Source organism: Haematobia irritans, chromosome 1, assembly GCF_050003625.1.
Source record: "Haematobia irritans isolate KBUSLIRL chromosome 1, ASM5000362v1, whole genome shotgun sequence".
NCBI lineage: Eukaryota > Metazoa > Arthropoda > Insecta > Diptera > Muscidae > Haematobia > Haematobia irritans.
Genome location: NC_134397.1, coordinates 13,025,222 through 13,046,472, shown reverse-complemented (window position 1 = coordinate 13,046,472; position 21,251 = coordinate 13,025,222). Strand labels below are relative to the sequence as shown.

General features: G+C 36.4%; 1 protein-coding gene across 1 annotated transcript; it reads right to left on the bottom strand.

Annotated features, from left to right (window-relative positions):
- Positions 1 to 1,402: 1,402 nt before the first annotated feature.
- On the bottom strand, positions 1,403 to 21,115 carry LOC142221545 (uncharacterized). Its single transcript, XM_075291297.1, has 5 exons — positions 20,782 to 21,115; positions 16,427 to 17,725; positions 14,173 to 14,351; positions 2,844 to 3,099; positions 1,403 to 2,778 (listed from the first exon to the last, which is right to left on the bottom strand). The coding sequence occupies exons 1-5, from the start codon at positions 21,026 to 21,028 to the stop codon at positions 1,448 to 1,450; spliced, it is 3,312 nt and encodes a 1,103-aa protein (XP_075147412.1). The 5' UTR covers positions 21,029 to 21,115; the 3' UTR covers positions 1,403 to 1,447.
- Between the last annotated feature and the right edge of the window lie 136 nt (positions 21,116 to 21,251).

Sequence of the window (21,251 nt, the reverse complement as noted above, 5' to 3'; positions counted from 1 at the left end):
ATTTGGAAAAATTTTCTATAGAAATAAAATTTGGAAAAAAAAATTCTATAGAAATAAAATTTTGACAAAATTTTATATAGAAATAAAATTTTGACAAAATTTTCTATAGAAATAAAATTTTTACAAAATTTTCTATAGAAATAAAATTTTGACAAAATTTTCTATAGAAATAAAATTTTGACAAAATTTTCTATAGAAATAACATTTTGACAATGTTTTCCATAAAAATAAAATTTTGGTAAATTATTTTTGGCTCGAGTGGCAACCATGAATATGAACCGATATGGACCAATTTTTGTGTGATTGGGGATCGGCTATATATAACTATAGACCGATATGGACCAATTTTGGCATGATATTAGCGGTCTTATACTAACACCACGTTGCAAATTTAAACCGGATCGGATGAATTTTGCTCCTCCAAGAGGCTCCGGAGATCAAATCTGGGGAACGGTTTATATGGGGGCTATATATAATTATGGACCGATATGGACCACTTCTTGCGTGTTTGTTAGAGACCGCATTCTAACACCATGTTCCAAATTTCAACCGGATCGGATGAATTTTGCTCATCCAACAGGCTCCGGAGGACAAATCTGGGAATCGATTTATATGGGGGCTATATATAATTATGGACCGATATAGACCAATTTTTGCATGGTCATTAGAGAACATATACCAACACCATGTACCAAATTTCAACCGGATCGGATGAAATTTTCGTTTCTTAGAGGCTCCGCAAGCCAAATCGGGGGATCGGTTTATATGGGGGCTTTATATAATTATGGACCGATGTGGACCAATTTTTGCATGGTTATTAGAGACCATATACTAACACCATGTACCAAATTTCAGCCGGATCGGATGAAATTTGCTTCTCTTAGAGGCTCCGCAAGCCAAATCGGGGGATCGGTTTATATGGGGGCTATACGTAAAAGTGGACCGATATGGACCAATTTTTGCGTGGTTGTTAGAGACCATATACTAACACCATGTACCAAATTTCAGCCGGATCGGATGAAATTTGCTTCTCTTAGAGCAATCGCAAGCCAAATTTGGGGGTCCGTTTATATGGGGGCTATACGTAAAAGTGGGCCGATATAGCCCATTTGCAATACCATCCGACCTACATCAATAACAACTACTTGTGCCAAGTTTAAAGTTGATAGCTTGTTTCGTTCGGAAGTTAGCGTGATTTCAACAGACGGACGGACGGACGGACATGCTCAGATCGACTCAGAATTTCTCCACGACCCAGAATATATATACTTTATGGGGTCTTAGACCAATATTTCGATGTGTTACAAACGGAATGACAAAGTTAATATACCCCCATCCTGTGGTGGAGGGTATAACGAAGTGTGTTCTTGCCAAACCCTTATCGTTTGTATAAAAAAACTCATTTTGGTTTAATTTTTTTTTTTTAAATTTTTTTTTTAGTTTTTCCCTAACTTAGTTTTGTCTTAGATTTATTTATGGTATTTTCTTTCATATTCGGTTTTACAAAACAGAGATATTTAATTTTCCTTACAATTATCATGATCATGAATATTATCAATATCGATCCCATTGCCAAAATTAAAAATACATCAATATTATGATATTGAATGAAACCCAAATCATTACCAGCAACATGCATATGGGGACAGCCTTTATGCCTTAGAACATAATCGATCCAATAGATTGAAGTTTCCAGTGGTGATAAGGGTGTATCACGGAAAATTTTCGAAAGCTTTTGTACATTTTGTGTATAACTGGGATTTTGCCATAACTCCATAATTGAAGATTTCAATGAATCTTTGGTTATTTCATCCAGACTTAAAGATAAAGCATATCCGGATTTTCTAGCATATTTGACATTCATAAATTGATCACCCAAGAAGGGTATACCTAAAACGGGTTTGCCAAAATAGATGGTCTCTGCGGTACTAAGAAAACCTCCTTGGGAGATGAAAAGTTTAATATTAGGGTGGGCCAATATTGAGTGTTGAGGAAACCATTTTCTAATGATTACATTATCTGGCTTCTGAGGCATTTTATCATTTTCGAATTTCCATAGAACTGTCACTTTCAATTCTTTAAAAGTCTGAAGAAATATTTCTTGAACTTCTGGTGATAGATCTTTACTTTTGACATTTGATCCCAATGAAAAATATATAACACCTTCTTGAGATTTATCCAATAAAGTCTGCAAATCTTTGGGTAAAGGATCTGGGTGGGGATTTATATGTAACCCACCCACTTCTATCATATTGGGAACATATGGTCGAGGAGCTCTTAAAGAGAAATGATCATTCAATAAAACCAAAGAAACATTTCGACGGGCCTTTTCTAGCGATAATGTGGCTTTGGCAAAATATTTCTTATAAATCCGCTCTTGATAGGGCAACAATAGATATTGGAAACTTAAATTATCCATTGCTTGGACCAAAACATTGGTTATACGTTCTTTCAAGGTCATGCGATTGCCATATGGTAGGGCCATATGTGGAATATACGAAAGCGGTGAAGGATTTCCTACCATATCATCCATGAAATTTACGGTACCAAATGTGGACACTGCCACAATGGGAGCATTGAAATGTTCTCCCAACCCCAATAAAGCTTCCGAGTAAAATATCTCCAAAATAATTAAATCGAATGTCTCTGAGGTCATTAACTTTTTAACTTGAGGATTTTCTAAAACATTTGTTGCCATATATTCACCGGATTTTCCCAAATCCACGATTTCTTCAATAAAGGACTTTTTGTTACCCTTGGCAAAATTCGAAGTAATTTCTGAAATGAGAAATAAAAAAAATCTTTGATAGCTAAAAGAACTGCCACATTTGTTTTTTACTTACTGTCATAAAGTTGCGAATTTTCCATTACTGCAATGTCACGGAAATTTTTAATCGGCTCTTTTTGAGGAAACGTAGATATTGAAACGACTTCATGACCTCTCTCCGCCAAAGCCTTTAGTAGGGGGGTTATGAAAATATATTGCGATGGTCCGGGAAAACCAAAAATTGAAAGTATTTTTGCTCCATAAATTATTGGGGAAATATTTGATATGATGATTAATAAAATAACTACGTAATTTCGAGGCATTCGTAGAAATAATTATAGTAAACTTGCTGATTTAGAAGTGGCCACCACGAAGCTCTATGCAATACTGTTAAATTGCAATTTACTTTTGAAGCGATAGAGATGCAAATATTTTTATACCCACCACCATAGGATGGTGACGGGGGTATAATAAGTTTGTCATTCCGTTTGTAACACATCGAAATATCGATTTCCGACTATATAAAGTATATATATTCTTGATCAGGGAGAAATTCTAAGACGACATCGTTATGTCCGTCTGTCTGTCTGTCTGTTGTAATCACGCTACAGTCTTCAATAATGAAGCAATCGTGCTGAAATTTTGCACAAGCTCGTCTTTTGTCTGCAGGCAGGTCAAGTTCGAAGATGGGCTATATCGGTCCAGGTTTTGATATAGTCCCCATATAAACCGACCTCCCGATTTGGGGTCTTGGGCTTATAGAAATCGTAGTTTTTATCCAATTTGCCTGAAATTTGAAATCTGGAGGTATTTTATGACCATAAAGAGGTGTGCCAAAAATGGTGAGTATCGGTCCACGTTTTGGTATAGCCCCCATATAGACCGATCTCCCGATTTTACTTCTTGGGCTTATAGAAACCGCAGTTTTTATTCAATTTACCTGAAATTGGAAATCTAGAGGTATTGTAGGACCACAAATACGTTTGCCAAAAATTGTGAGTATCGGTCCATATTTTGGTATAGCCCCCATATAGACCGATCTCCCGATTTTACTTCTTGGGCTTATAGAAAACGCAGTTTTTATTCAATTTACCTGAAATTGGAAATCTAGAGGTATTGTAGGACCACAAATACGTTTGCCGAAAATTGTGAGTATCGGTCCATATTTTGGTATAGCCCCCATATAGACCGATCTCCCGATTTGGGGTCTTGGGCTTATAGAAACCGCAGTTTTTATTCAATTTACCTGAAATTGGAAATCTAGAGGTATTGTAGGACCACAAATACGTGTGCCAAAAACTGTGAGTATCGGTCCATATTTTGGTATAGCCCCCATATAGACCGATCTCCCGATTTTACTTCTTGGGCTTATAGAAATCGCAGTTTTTATTAAATTTACCTGAAATTGGAAATAGAGAGGTATTGTAGGACCACAAATACGCGTGCCAAAAATGGTGAGTATCGGTCCATATTTTGGTATAGCCCCCATATAGATCGATTTCCCAATTTTACTTCTTGGGCTTCTAGAATCCGAAGTTTTTATCCTATTTGCCTGAAATTGGAAATCTAGAGGTATTTTCGGGTCACAAAGAGGTGTGCCGAAAATGGTGAGTATCGGTCCATATTTTAGTATAGCCCCCATAAGAACGATCTCCCGATTTAACTCCTTGGGTTTCTAGAAACCGTAGTTTTTATCTGATATGCCTGAAATTGTAAATATTCTGGTATTTTAGGCTCACAAAAACATGCCTCCATATAGACCGACTTCACTTCTTGAGGGTGTAGAAGGCGCACTGATAATGAAAATTGCTTGAAACTCAATGTAAAATTTCCAGATTTTACTTCTAGAGATTTAAGATTTCAAATCAAGACGCTATTTTATAATTTTCTTGCACACTTACAAGAGATGTTAATGATTCCTCTAAACCTCAAACAAAAATGGTTCTTATAAATCCAGAATCTGATATAGTCCTCATAGGTGAAATCTTTAAATCTATCTTCGGGAAGTGTCCTCAAGTCCTCAAGCCCTCCTGAAATTTCAAAGGAAACCCTAATATTTGGTTCATGGTGGTGGGTATTTAAGATTCGGCCCGGCCGAACTTACTGCTGTATATACTTGTTTATTTATCACACAGTGTTCAACATAGCAGCCAAATTTGGCATTTAATATCAAAAAATATTATTAAATCGTAAAATAATTATTTTTTATAGCTCTTAAAAATTTATTTGTATAGAAAATTTACTTAAAATTTTATTTCTATAGAAATTTTTGTCAAAAAAATTTGTCATAATTTTATCAAAATTTAAAATTTCAAAACTTTATTTCTATAGAAAATTTTGTCAAAACTTTATTTCTATAGAAAATTTTGTCAAAACTTTATTTCTAAATTTTTTTAAATTTTATTTCGAAAGAACTTTATTTCAATACAAATTTTTTCAAAATTATATTTTTATACAAAAACTTGTCAAATTTGTTTTCGATAGAAACTTTGGTCAATATTTTATTTCTATAGAAAATTGTCTTAAAATTTTATTGCTATAAAAAATTGTGTTAAAATTTTATTTCTATAGAAAATTTAATAGTTTACTTTGAAAACTTTTCGCCATAGCGGGTTACTTGATAATATATAAAATTTCAGGTTATATGATTACAGATATTCTCCCAAGCAGATCAGTTCAACCAGTACGCTTCCCGAAGATAAATTTTAAGATTCTACCTATGAAGACTAGATCAGATTCTGGATTTATAAGAAACAATTTGTTTGAGTTTTAGAGAAATCATAAACATATCGTGTAAATGATGAAATAAATCCCTGATTTGAAATCTTAAATCTGTAGATTTTTACCGCCATTATCTGGAAACTTTACTTTCAGTTGCAAGCAATTTTTATGATCAGTGCGCCTGCTATACCCTCAGAAGTGAAATCGCTCTATATCGATGCCTTACATAATGGACCGGTAAAAATAAATGCGATACAGATTTTTGAGGGTCTAAAATACCAGTATATTTACGTTTCCGGGCAAATCGTATAAAAACTACGATTTCTAGAAACCCAAGGAGTTAAATCGGGAGATCGGTCTATATGGGGGCTATACCAAAACATGGCTCGATACACACCATATTTAGCTGACATATTTGAGATCCTAAAATACCTAGGTTTCCAATTTCAGGCAAAGTGGATAATAAAAACTACAGATTCTAGCAGCCCAAAAAAAAAGTTCGGGAGGTTAGTCTATATGGGGGCTATACCAAAACATGGACCAATTCTCATCATTTTCGACACACCTCTTAAAGATCCTGAAATACCTCTAGAATTCAAATTTCAGACAAATTGGGTAAAAACGACGAATTCTACAAGCTCAAGAAGTAAAACCGCGAGATCAGACATTTTGGGGGCTACACCAAAACATGGACCGGTACAGACCATTTTCGACACATCTCTTTATGGTCCCAATTGCAGGCAAATCGGATTATAAATATAGTTTCTAGAAGCCCAAGAAGTAAAATCGAAAGATCGGTCTATATGGGGGCTATAAAAAAACTTGGACCGATACCCCAATTATCAACACACCAATTTTTGGTCTTAAAATACCTCTAGATTTTCAATTTCAGGCAAATCTGATAGAAAATACATTTTCTAAATGCCCAAGAAGCAAAATCGGGAAATCGGTTCATGTGGAGGCTATACCAAAACATTAACCGATAGTCACCATTTTCGGTACACCTTTTGATGGTCCTAAAATACCTCTAGATTTCCAATTTCAGTCAATTTGGATAAAAACTATGGTTTCTATAAGCCCAAGAGGTCGGTTTATATGGGGACTATATCAAAACTTTTACCGATATAGCCCTTCATCGAACTTGACCTGCCTGTAAACAAAAAACGAATCTGTGCCAAACTTCAGAACAATAGCACCATTATTGAAGGCCGTAGAGTGATTACAACAGACAGACGGACATGCTTATATCGTCTTAGAATTTCTCCCTGATCAAGAAAACACAGTGAAACCTCTGAAAGGTGGACACCCACGGTCGCCTAAATTTTGTCCACATTTGAGAGATGTCCAATTATAAGAGGTTAATTTTAATGTCTTAATATAGCAAACGTCCCCAGACAACTGTCCACTTTTGTGAGGTGTCCGTTTTTCAGAGTGTTCAAGTTTGAGAGGTTTCACTGTATATACTTTATGTAGTGGGAAATCGATATTTCAATGAGTTACAAACGAAATGGCAAAAATTTTATTTTTATAGAAAGAGTAAACCAACAATAACAAAAAAAAAACAAGTATAAACGGCTGTAAGTTCGGCCAGGCCGAATCTAATGTACCCTCCACCATGGATTGCGTAGAAACTTTTAAGAAAGACTGTCATCGACAATCGAATTACTTGGGTTGTGGTATCTTAAAGCGTTTTCTAAATTGTGAGTTAGTCCACACGTGGTATGTATTAGACAAAAAGGTATGTAAGTCTACAAATAATTGCGAATCGATATGGACTTTTGCACGGTACGTAGGGAGCCAGAATTGATGGGTGTCGCTTATATGGGGGCTATATACAATTATGAACTTGATATGGACCAATTTTTGTGTGATTGGGGATCGATTTATCTGAGGGCTATATATAACTATAGACCGATATGGGCCTAGTTAGGCATGGTTGTTAACGGCCAAATACTAGCACAATGTACCAAATTTCAACTGACTCGGAGGAAATTTACTCCTCCAAGAGGCTCCAAAACCAAATCTCGTGATCGGTTATATATGATTATTGACTGATACGGACCACTTTTGGCATGGTTGATAAATATCATATACTACCACCACGTACCAAATTTCAACCAGATCGGATGAATTTTGCTTCTCCACAAGGCACCGGAGTTCAAATCTGGGGATCGGCTTATATGGGGGCTATATATAATTAAGGACTGATATGAACCAATTCATGCATGGTTGTTGGATACCATATACTAACATCACGTAACAAATTTCAACCGAATCCGATGAATTTTGCTCTTCAAAGGGGCTCCGGAGGTTGAATCTGGGGATCGGTTTATATGGGGGCCATACATAATTATGGACCGATTTCGACCAATTTTTGCATGGGTGTTTGAGGCCATATATTAACACCACGTACCAAATATCAACTGAATGAGATGAATTTTGGCCTTCCAAGAGGCTCCGGAGGTCAAATCTGATAATCGGTTTATATGGAGCTATATAATTATGCACCGATGTGGACCAATTTTTGCATGGTCATTACAGACCATATACTAACACCATGTACCAAATTTCAGCCGGATAGGATGAAATTTGCTTCTCTTAGAGGCTCCGCAAGCCAAATCTGGGGATGGGTTTATATGGGGGCTATATATAATTATGGACCGATATGGACCAATTTTTGCATGGTTGTTAAAGACCATATACTAACACCATGTACCAAATTTCAGCCGGATCGGATGAAATTTGCTTCTCTTAGAGGCACCGCAAGCCAAATCGAGGGATTGGTTTATATGGGGGCTATATATAATTATTGACCGATATAGACCAATTTTTGCATAGTTGTTAGAGACCATATACTAACACCATGTACCAAATTTTAGCCGGATCGGATGAAATTTTCTTCTCTTGGAGGCTCCGCAAGCCAAATCTGGGGATCGGTTTATATGGGGGCTATATATAATTATGGACCGATGTAGACCAATTTTTGCATGCAAGCCAATTTTTGCATGGTTGTTAAAGACCATATACTAACACCATGTACCAAATTTCAGCCGGATCGGATGAAATTTGCTTCTCTTAGAGGCACCGCAATCCAAATCGAGGGATTGGTTTATATGGGGGCTATATATAATTATTGACCGATATAGACCAATTTTTGCATAGTTGTTAGAGACCATATACTAACACCATGTACCAAATTTTAGCCGGATCGGATGAAATTTTCTTCTCTTGGAGGCTCCGCAAGCCAAATCTGGGGATCGGTTTATATGGGGGCAATATATAATTATGGACCGATGTAGACCAATTTTTGCATGGTTGTTAAAGACCCTATACTAACGCAATGTACCAAATTTCAGCCGGATTGGATGAAATTTGCTTCTCTTAGAGGCTCCGAAAGCCAAATCGGGGGATCGGTTTATATGGGGGCTATATATAATTATGGACCGATGTGGACCAATTTTTGCATGGTTGTTAGAGCAATATTTCGATGTGTTACAAACGGAATGACAAAGTTAATATACCCCCCATCCTATGGTGGAGGGTATAAAAACGCAAATTTTGTCATAATTTTATATCTATAGAAAATTTTCTCATTTTATATAAAATTTTATTTGACATAAAATTTTGTTTTACATAAAATTTTGTCAAAATATTATTTCTTTAGAAAATTTTGTCAAAATTTTATTTCCTTAGAAAATTTTGTCAAAATGTTATTTCTATAGAAAATTTTGTCAACATTTTATTTCTATAGAAAATTTTGTCAAAATTTTATTTCAATAGAAAATTTTGTCAAAATTTTATTTCTATAGAAAATTATGTCAAAATTTTATTGCTATAGAAAATTTTCTCAAAATTGTATTTTTTATAGAATTTTTTTTGTTAAATTTCATTTCTATAGAACATTTTGTCAACATTTTATTTCTATAGAAAATTTTGTCAAAATTTTATTTCAATAGAAAATTTTGTCAAAATTTTATTTCTATAGAAAATTATGTCAAAATTTTATTTCTATAAAAAATTTTCTTAAAATTTTATTTCTATAGTCATTTTTTTGTTAAATTTCATTTCTATAGAAAATTTTGTCAAACTTTTATCTCTATAGAAAATTTTCTTAAAATTGTATTTCTATGAAAAAATTTATTAAAATTATATTTCTCTAGAAAATTTTATCAAAATTGTATTTCTATAGATTTTGTTTTAATTATATTTATATAGAAAATTTTGTCAAAATTGTATTTCCATAGTAACATTTGTCAAGATTTTATCTATTTACAAAATTTTTTCAAAATTTTATTTCTATAACAAAATTAAACTACTATAGGAGGAGTTAATAAAATAAGTCTTCCTTTTGTGCCATTTTCGTCACACTGTGCATTTGGCATTCTAAACTATACCCATTATCATCGAAACAACACGATTATCGAGAGAGGCCTCTGTTCTACGTTCCAATACATCATAATAGCACCTAATAATATACGAGTACAAGTCATTTGTTTTGATTAGCACATTGTGGTAGGTCAATGTCCAAGCCAATATGATGTAATAAAGAAATTTAAAATTAAACAAAATAATATATGGTCAATTTGATAAGTGCTTATGTTACTGAGATAAGTGACGGAGTGCATTTACTATTTAACGTGGAATTATTAACAGTTTTGCTAATTTTTCGTCTTCGTATTTATCTAAAACTAATTTACTTTGAGTCAACTTCATGAAGCAACAAATAATATGAAATTTGATCATATTTACGATATACGATCTTCGAAGTATTTTCTATGACTACAATCACTAGTGGTAAAAACTATGTTAACATGGACTTAGCTTCTTTCTCATATTAACGATAATAACAAATAATTTAAATGTAATAAGACAAGGCATGTTGTTGTATCTTTTCTAATCTAACCAAATTTATGATTGCGTGATAAGACTGCATGCTGTCATGAGATAGTTTAAATTAACTGCCACCAGGGTATTTAAATGATTTGTTCATCAATTTCTTCCCATCATTATTAATATGCATCATTTTAAACTGTATGTGAGAAAAATTAAAGCATTAATTACTTTCAATTATAAAATTAGTATGAAACACAAAATAATATTAAATTATAAATACTATTAAAATCCGCAATAGTTATCTTCCAATTGGGATAATATTTTTGTCTTAACAGGTTGGCTGATAAGTCCACGGTCTGACACATAGATGGCGTCGCTAGTATTAAATGCATATAATTCTTATATAGTATCAACCTTCAAATGATTCGTGTCAAAATTTGACTTCTGTAAATCTATTAGTTTGTGAGATAGAGTGTCTTTTGTGAAGCAACTTTTGTTATTGTAAAAAAAAATTGAAAACAAGGAATTTCGTACTTTGATAAAATACTGTTTTCTGACAGGAAAAAATACGGTGGAAGCAAAAACTTGGGTTTCCGGACTCTGCCCCAGGGAAATAAACAATAATTGATTGGTATGCAAAATTCAAGCGTGGTGAAATGAGTACGGAGGACGGTGAACGCAGTGGACGCCCGAAAGAGGTGGTTACCGACAAAAACATCAAAAAAATCTACAAAATGAATGACCGTAAAATGAAGTTGATCGAGATAGCAAAGGCCTTACAGATATCAAAGGAACGTGTTGGTCATATCATTCATCAATATTTGGATATGCGGAAGCTCTGTGCAAAATGGGTGCCGCGCGAGCTCAAATTTGACCAAAAACAACAACGTGTTGATGATTCTGAGCGGTGTTTGCAGCTGTTAACACGTAATACACCCGAGTTTTTCCGTCGATATGTGACAATGGATGAAACATGGCTCCATCACTACACTCCTGAGTCCAATCGACAGTCGGCTGAGTGGACAGCGACCGGTGAACCGTCTCCGAAGCGTGAAAAGACTAAAAAGTCCGCTGGCAAAGTAATGACCTCCGTTTTTTGGGATGCGCATGGATTTATTTTTTCGATTATCTTGAGAAGGAAAAAACCATCAACAGTGACTATTATATGGCGTTATTGGAGCGTTTGAAGGTCGAAATCGCGGCAAAACGGTCCCATATGAAGAAGAAAAAAGTGTTGTTCCACCAAGACAACGCACCGTGCCACTAGTCATTGAGAACTATGGCAAAAATGCATGAACTGGGCTTCGAATTGCTTCCCCACCCTCCGTATTCGTTAGATCTGGCCCCCAGAGACTTTTTCTTGTTCTCAGACTTCAAAAGGATGCTCGCAGGGAAAAAATTTTGCTGCAATGAAGAGGTGATCGCCGAAACTGAAGCCTATTTTAAGGAGTACTACCAAAATGGTATCAAAAATTGGAAGGTCGTTATAATCGTTGTATCGCTCTTAAAGGGAACTATGTTGAATAATAAAAACGAATTTTGACACAAAAATGTGTTTTTCTTTGTTATACCGGGGACTTATCAGCCAACCTGTTACTATAACACCATATCGAATCAATATGGTTAGACTAATATATAAGGCATTTTATCAATAAATGTGCTTGAGTAATTTAAATTTTCTTAGTAGTACAGCAATGTCTTTAATACTCATCCTAGATGATTTATGCATTTTCATAAATATTTAACATTAGAAAGTGAAAATAGCTATCTGCCTATATAGATGCCTGCAACATATTGCATTAAAATCGATATATAGCGTTCTTTTAGATCCATAAATTTGCACCTTTCTTGATGTTAGGATGCAAAGTCGGCCTCTGAATCAATCTAGCCATGTCCGTCCGTCTGTTTGTGAATATCTTTTTGTGATCAAAGTCTACATCCAGAGATGGAATTTGATCATCTCCTAGAGCCTAGAATGTTATATTTGGACGTTGAACATATAACATCCATGTTATTTTTTCGGACATTATGTATCGGATTTCGATAACTATTTTTATGGTTGGCGAGAAAACAACATTTTTTGTCATAAAGGGAGGTTCAAGTGTAGTTCACTTTGGGTTTAGTGAATTACCCGAATTTATTCTGATAATTCTTATCATTATTCAACAATAATGGACAAAATATTGTTTTGCTCCCGGAGATAATCCTATTTTTTCGGCGGGTAATTCGCAGTTTTAGTTAACTACGAATTTGTTTTTTTGTCAGAATAGAATCCTATTGATTTGGGAAGAAATTAACTCAGATTTGGATATAGGTCCCATATATATCTTTCGGGAAATCAGGGTAAAACTCTGGCTTCTGGGCCCATATATCGGGCGAAAGATATATATGGGAGCTATATCTAAATCTGAACCGATTTCTTCCAAAATCAATAGGGTTCTATTTTGACCCAAAGCAGAAACTTGCGCCAAATTTGAAGTCGATTGGACTAAAACTGCGACCCGGACTTTGATCACAAAAATATGTTCACAGACAGATGGACAGGAGCCCACCTTGAGCATTTTTGCCAAAGACACTATGGCTCTATCTAGTCTCCTTCTGGGTGTTGCAAACATATGCACTAACTTATAATACCCTGTTCCACAGTATGGCGCAGGGTATAAAAAGTGGGAACTAAAACCGAAAATTGTGCATTGGCTGTACACTGCAGTGGTTAGACCTTTAATGGTGTTGTGGTCTGGTGGTCGGCACTTCAGCAGCCGACGAGATTATAAAAGTTTAGCTAAAGGTGTGCTTGAGTATCTCAGGCGCATTCAGTAAGACAGAAACAGATTCCATTAATGTCATGCTGCATCTATTAGCCAACAGTCAGTAGCAACAACGGCTGTACGGTTGTGTGAGATATCGCTGTGTTCCTCAAAATAATGCCAAATGTGTCAAACGTAGTGGATTACACTCTGGCGAGACCGCTATTCGAAAAAAGTTTGAAACTCTAATTCTCAACAGTGAGGCGTGATGCACACAGACCCCCGGGGAATAAACGACAACCGTAGTTTTTACATTGATGGCTCTAAAATGGACGGACAAGTGGGTTTCGGAGTATATTCTAAAGATCTGAAACCTAAAATAGCGAAACGATAACCTAATCACTTCAGCGTTTTTCAGGCTGAAATATTGGAAATAAAAGAGGTAATGTTCAGAGGAGAAAAGTTCAGGAGGAGAAAGGTTATCGGTTACAAATCTCCTGAATTCCAGGGCACGAAGTTGACCCTCTCGAAATCAGCAAGGTAACTGGATGGAGAATACTGCGGATCGCATAAAGAGGACCTATGCGACCACCGTGGTTCAATGGTTAGCATACCCGCCTTGCACACACAAGATTGTGGGTTCGATTCCTGCTTCGACCGGTGGATTACCCCACCTCAGTAATGCTGGTGACATTTCTGAGGGTTTCAAAGTTTCTCTAAGTGGTTTCACTGCAATGTGGAACGCCGTTCGGACTCCGCTATAAAAATGAGGTCCCTTGTCATTAAGCTTAACATGGAATCGGGCAGCACTCAGTGATAAGAGAGAAGTTCACCAATTTGGTATAACAATGGACTGAATAGTCTAAGTGAGCCTAATAAATCGGGCTGCCACCTAATCTAACCTAACCTATGCGCATTATACTGGTGTCAAAAATTGGTCGGGCAGAGATGGGGAATGAGGCCTTCTCTTTCTGGCTGGCTTTATACCGCGGTTGTAAGACCAGTGGCCACATATGGTTGTCATGTTTGGTGGACAATCGTGAGACACCAAAATCATATGTCGAGAATAAATAGGATAAATAGGACTGCACTTATTTATATGACAGGCGCTATGAGGACCACAGCTACTGTCACTTTGGAGGTACTGATGGGAGTTACCCCACTCAATTTACACGTGAGGAAGACGGCAGAGCTGAGACTTAAGAGCTTGAACACTCTGGAGATGACTGCCTGCATGTATACTGAGATTCTGGCCGGACAGTATGGAGAGACGGACCATATGCCTACGGAGTATGTTTGTCATCAAAAGCCGACATACATTATACACACAAAAAAGTTTCACGAAAATTTTTCCAATTAAAATTTTAATTGAGGTTTAAAAAATATTCAATTAAAAATTTAATTGATTCGACAATTTTTTTTAATTGAAACAAAAATCAATCACAAAAATAATAGTATCAAATTATTTTTTAATTGGATCAATTAACTTTTTAATTGACCTTCAATTAATTTTTTAATTGATACTATCATTTCTGTGATTGAAGACATTTCAATTAAAAATTAATTGGATCAATTAATTTCGTGATTGAATCAGAAAATTTTTTTTTGTGTGTACGAAGTATAGAGGAGTGGGAAGACAGGAGGATACCCTTCGGAACCCAGCACATGTATACGGACGGTTCAAAGATGGAGGAAGGAACGGGCAGCAGAATCTATTGTATGTTAGTGAACTGGAAATAAGGGAGTCTTACACTGGATCGTGATTGCAGTATTTTTCAGGCTGAGATTTCTGCGATCACAAAAGCTGCTGAGTCGCTGTTGATGAGGCCGTTATATCAGCTTCTTCATCGACAGTCAGACAGCTATAAAAGCATTGTACAATGCTGACATAAGGTCTAATGTAGTCAGCCGCTATCGTAGAGATCTCATTGAACAGCATAATATAGCTCCGTGCTGGGTATATGGGCACTATGGGATAATAGGAAATGAGGAAGCGGATGTCCTGGTTAAGGAGGGCGCTCGTGGAACGAATAATATACTAGCGAACATTTTTCATCCACTATATTCTTGTCATTACAGGATAGAAGTCAAATATGATGAACTATGGCGAAGACGCTCGGTCTCTTCCGATGGTTGCGAGCAAACCAAGTTGATATGGGACAAAAAGAAACGTTGGAACTGCGAAATTTTTATGTCGATGAACAGAGAAGAATTGCGGCCATTGATTGGTATCATAACAGGACATAACACATTTGGGAAACACATGTTAAGAATAGGCCTTAAAGACGATGATATCTGTAGATGGACCCGGAAGTTACGGAGGACTCGTACCACTTCCTGTGTCAGTGTCCAGCTTTATCCTTTAGAAGAAGCAAGATACTGGGCTCCTTTTTCTTTCAGGCTGTCACTGATCTGCGGGACGAAAAGAAACGTAGGAACTGCGAAATTTTGATTTCGATGAACAGCGAAGAATTGCGGCCATTGATTGTTATCATAACAGGACATAACACACTTGGGAAACACATGGTAAGAATACGCCTTAAAGGCGATTATATCTGTAGATGGACCCGGAAGTTACGGGTGCCAGTGCCCAGCTTTATCCTTTAGAAGAAACAAGATACTGGGCTCCTTTTTCTTTCAGGCTCTCACTGATCTGCGGGAGTTCAGCTTAAGGAACATACTTGCATACATCACTGACTTTGGTTGGTTGTTCTGAGATTTCTTTCGAAGAAAACGAGCAGGTGGAAGTTCTGGGACAAAATGGACCGCAGCGGAAGGAAGAAGATGGAAAGATCACATTGAGGAATCACAAAGGACCTATACTGATCTAAGTGGATATCAATTCAACACAAAATTGATGTCATCCTAACCTAACCTAATGTTCAGGCAGCCAACGTGTAATAAAATTCTTGAACTCTATGTTCATCAACTCGCTATCGGCCATGAAGTTCTGCAAATCTCTCAATGACATAGCTGAGCAGTTCAATATTCACCTAATATGTGTGCTTGTCCACAGGACCATATCAGGGAACAGCGAAGCGGATGAGTTAGGTAAGCTAGGAACTACCAGAGGAACTAGAATCTGTTGGTATGCCTCTGGCTACCTGCCAGCTCATACTGCGTGAGAAGGTTGTTATGATGACGAATGTCCGATGGGAAAATGGATGCAACGACACTAAGCAAATGTGGCTCCATCTAAATTTACATCGCACACTAGATATGTTAGTGTTTTCAACACGTTAGATATCATATTCTGCTCCGTCCCAGTATATTATATTTCCCCCCCTTTCGTTTCTAAAAAATAAAAATACTTTCACATTCTCCTTTCCACGTAAATTATCCATAAAATTTTTTATTTAAAGAATTTTTTCTTTTCGCATAGCATTGCCAACAACAATCTTCCAAATTTTAAAAATAATCGAAACTAAAATAAATAAAACTAAAATTAAGGCAGCTATTAGAACACCCACAGTATCGATGCTGTGCTTCTGCAAGAAATTCATTTGCTGTGAAGGAGCCTGCAAATGAGCTGCACCACGATGACGTATGACATACTCAGTCCAATAGATAGCCAAATCCAAAGGTTTCATCGGTTGATCATGATAGATTCTAGAGATTTTTTGAGCCCTATTAAAATATCTAGAGTTGGTCATCATCTCCTTAATCTTCCTCTCGAATTCATCTCTGGTCATAGAGTGAAAGTTTAAACTTAAAGCAAATCCAAATTCTTGGGCCTTTCGTACATTCATCATTTGATCGTAGAATACTGGAAGACCCAACATTGGCTTGCCATGATACACTGACTCTGTGGTACTCAAAAGGCCACCATGTGAAATGAAAAGTTTAACACGAGGATGGGCCAAAACATCAGGTTGTGGAAACCATGAGTGGATAAAGACATTTTCCGGTTTTCCTGGTAAATGAGGATCTTCAAATTTCCATAGGATTTTATAGGGTAATGAACGAAAAGTTTCCAAGATCATTTCACGTAACTCTGGGGGAAAATCCTTGGATTTTACATTAGAGCCCATGGAGAAATAAATCACATCCTCTTGACTGGAATCAATAAACTCTTGTACTGCCTTGGGTAAAGGATTTGGTTTATGTTGGATTTGAAATCCACCCACTTCAATCATACTGGGCACATAAGGTCTGGGAATATTCACAGAGAAATGTTGATTGAGTAGCATCAAAGAGAAATTGGTCCTTAACTGCCAAACATCTTCCGCGATGTGGGGCATATATTTTTCCAATAGTTGACGATGTCGTGGCAAATGTATCACACGTACATGCAGCAACTCCAAGAGAACACACAAGGCATTGTGTAAACGTTCCTTGTATGACATACGATCCGTATAGCCTATTGTAACTTGAGGTATATAAGCCAATGGTGACATATTACCCATAAGTTCATCTATTATCGGATCAGTACCAAAGGATGAAACTCCTATCATGGGAGCTCCAAAATGTCTAGCCAAGCTATAGAGGGCATCAGTGTGCAATGCTTCCAATATAACCAAATCGAATTTTTCGTTTTGTAGGAGATCTTGAAATTTTGAATTTTTCAAAACCGTCTCCGTGATATTGGTAAAGAACTGAGTGTAGAAGGTCATTTCATCCCATTTGTTACGTTCCTCTGCTGCACCCGATATTAAATCTGAAAATAGAAATTCAAAGAAAAATTAAATTTTTTATACTTGCCACCATTGGATGGTGATGGGAGATTTCTAAGATGATCTAATAATATCCGTCCATCTGTCTATCTGTCGTGATCACATTGAAGCCTTTAATAATAAAGCCGTCGTTCTACAAGCAAGTCAAGCTCGAAGATAGACCATCATCGGTCCATATTTTGGACATCTATACACTGCAATTCTAATCCAACGTGCCTGCAATTGGAGGTATTTCAGGCCCACATATATGTAGGTGATGAGTGTTGCTTCATTTCAATTGGTTCTGATATGTCTGGAATCCGAAATCTTGAGGTATTTTAGGTCCAAAATAGGTGTTTCGATTACAGGATACAGTGACGTATGCAGTACAGAGCCCCTATATAGACCGATATGTTTTCTGCGACTCCTAGAAATTCAAACGTCAGAGGAATTTTAAGGTCCGCAAATAGGTGTGCCGAATATTGTACGTATCGGTCCACGTTTTGATATAGCCCTCCATTAGACCGATCACCCGATATGATTTCTTGAACTTCTACAAATCGAAATTGGAAATCTAAAGGTATTTTAGGTCCTTAAAACCCTGTATTGAATTTGGTATATATCATAGCCTTCATATAGATCCATCTCCAGATTTTACTTGTTGGGCATCTCAACACCACAATTTTTATCCGGTTTACCCGAAAAACTGGTAGTGTTGCCAATATCACGTCCAAAACATGGACGAAAAAAACAGTAATAACAGCAGAAATGATCCGAAAAATGAAAGCAAGATATGATCGAAATCCATGCCTCAATGGCGGAAAACTTGTTCATGACCTGAATATATCACGAGAACGAATGCAAAACATATTGAAAAACGAGCTTGGACGAAAGCCCTTGAAGGGAGCCACCGTGGTGCTATGGTTAGCATGCCCGTCTGGCTTACACAGGCTCGTGGGTTCTATTCCGGCTTCGACCAAACACCAAAAAGCGGTGGATTATCCCACCTCAGTAATGCTGATGACATTGCGGAGTGTTTCAAAGCTTCTCTAAGTGGTTTCACTGTAATGTGGAACGCACGATCAGACTCGGCTATAAAAACGAGGTCCCTTGTCATTGAGCTTAACAAGGAATCGGGTAGCACTCAGTGGTAAGAGAAAAGTTCACCACTGTGGTATCACAATGGACTGAATATTCTAAGTGAGTCTGATACATCGGGCTGCCATCAAACCTAAAGCCATTGAAGTCTCAAAAATTGCAGGAACTCATCGATGCCAAAAAACAAGTTGGAATGGAGAGACCCAAGGGTTTGCTTCGTTTGCACGAAACTGTCCAGTTACCGAATTTGGTTTTCTGCAAATCGGGTTTACTTGCTAAAAATGTAACGCTTGGTTATCAGAAATCAAGGGCCGACAGTGATGTGATAATGTGGGGATCGTCTAACGGCCGATTCATCGATCGCGGTGTTAAAACGAATGCCGAATATTATCAAGACAAAATCCTACAGACTGTACTAAAGCCCTGTGAAGACAAAGATTTCAGCCGCAGACCATGGACATCATTTTCCTTCAACAATGGCTTTTTGCTCCTGGGAATTTTGGATAGTAAATTTTACACTAAAATATACCAAAGTACCCATCATCTCAAAACGGCGTTTCGGAAATCGGAAATGGGCCAATGTATTACAGAGTCCCTTACGGACTGCGTGTAATGGCATTGTCGACCGTTTGAAGGCCGTACATCGTGCCAAAGATACTGAATTCGAATAAATCTAAACTATTTCTAAAATTTGATGTCATTTCCAACATCCCAGCAAAAAAAGCGTCGCCAAGAAAGTAGGGAAATTTTTCTTTTTGGATCCGGAAGAGGTGCAAAATTGCCGTAGAAGCGATAAATTTAACACGGGCTTGTCATAAGATGGATGTCCACCTTTTTACAGCCGTTGCACTGAATTTGAATCACTTTTTTTAGGGTGTGATCTGAATTTAGTGTTTTGGATGTTAATTTAAAAAATTTTGTGATATCTTGCCAAATAAATAATTTTTATAATTCTTTATGATTTTTAATGCAGTCTCAAATATATTCAAAAATTCGCAATTTATCTAGAATGGATTTATGGATTTTTTATCGACAAAATTTGAATAATTTGTCCCGATTTATTAATTCTTACTCCATTTTTTATTTATTTATTTATTTATTTATTTATTTAAATAAATAATAATAGGAAAAAGCGAATTGAATTAAAATAATGTTTTTTGTAGTTTAGGAGAACCTTTTGTTGGAATGTTTTGTTTTTAAATAATAAAATAAAATAAAATATTGCGCTCAACTTTGTTGTATTATATATCAGCCACCCTGTATACTAATTTTTCTGTCCGTTTGTAGCGCCTTGTAATACTCGGCTGATACCCTTAAAGTCTATTTATTCATTGGTCGCGATGAAATTCAGAGTCAATCTGGCGATGTCCGTCTGCCCATCCATCAGTCTGTTGAAATCACGCCAACTTCCGAACGAAACAACCTATCGGCTTGGTCATGATCCAAATACAGTAAAACGATGGCCAGTTCAGGATTTGCCGGACAGTCAAATTTTTTGTTTATTTGGTGGAATAGGAAGGGTATTAATTCTCCCATAAAACTATTCAATAGTTTTGTGGGAGATAGTAAGCACTCGCCCAGAAACCGCTAGCTTTGGTCAATATGTGAAGATATCGCTAAGCCACACATATCGATAGTGACTTGATTGAAGCTCGGCTACCTTAATTGGAGAGTACTTATGCGTTTACCTTGTAGTCCGGTATTGGCACCAAGTGATTCGTCCATAGCGAACATATTTGACAATTTTGGCTTGTGAAATCGATAACCTCAATATTTGTCAATAGGAATAATCTTTAAAATTGCAACAGGTTGGTAGATAGTGGCCCTAAATTAAATCATTTCCATTGAATCCAGTTTCATTCAAAAAATTGATTTCTTTCTACTATTCCTAATATATCCTTTCATCGACCTAAAAGGTCTTCGTATTTACTATTCCACCTCACAATTTCACAATGATACTAACCTGCATAATTATCATGTACCTCTAGCACTGGTATATCTCGAAAATTGTCCACTTTCTGTTTTTGAGGAAATGCATTGATGACCGTTAGCTGATGGCCTCTAGAAGCTAAGGCTTTCAAATACGGTTGAACTAAAATATATTGAGATGGTCCAGGAAAAGGAAATATTGCCAATATTTTAACTGCTTCAATGTCCACCAATAACCTAAAGAGGTTAATCAGACAACAATAATATTTGATCACTTTCATTTTTCTATCTGATTTAAAATTATTTTCGTTTTGTAATTTATCTAAAGTTTTCTTAACGACTCTATTCTGACAACTGATCGCAGATTTAAAATTTTGCGATAAGGAAACAAAAGTAAAACGTCAAAAATATATTGCGTGCAATATCAATTGCATGAAGATGCTTGTAGTGTAATTTGCTAAATGTAATTGTGACTGATAACTGTCATTCGGGAAACTTTAACTC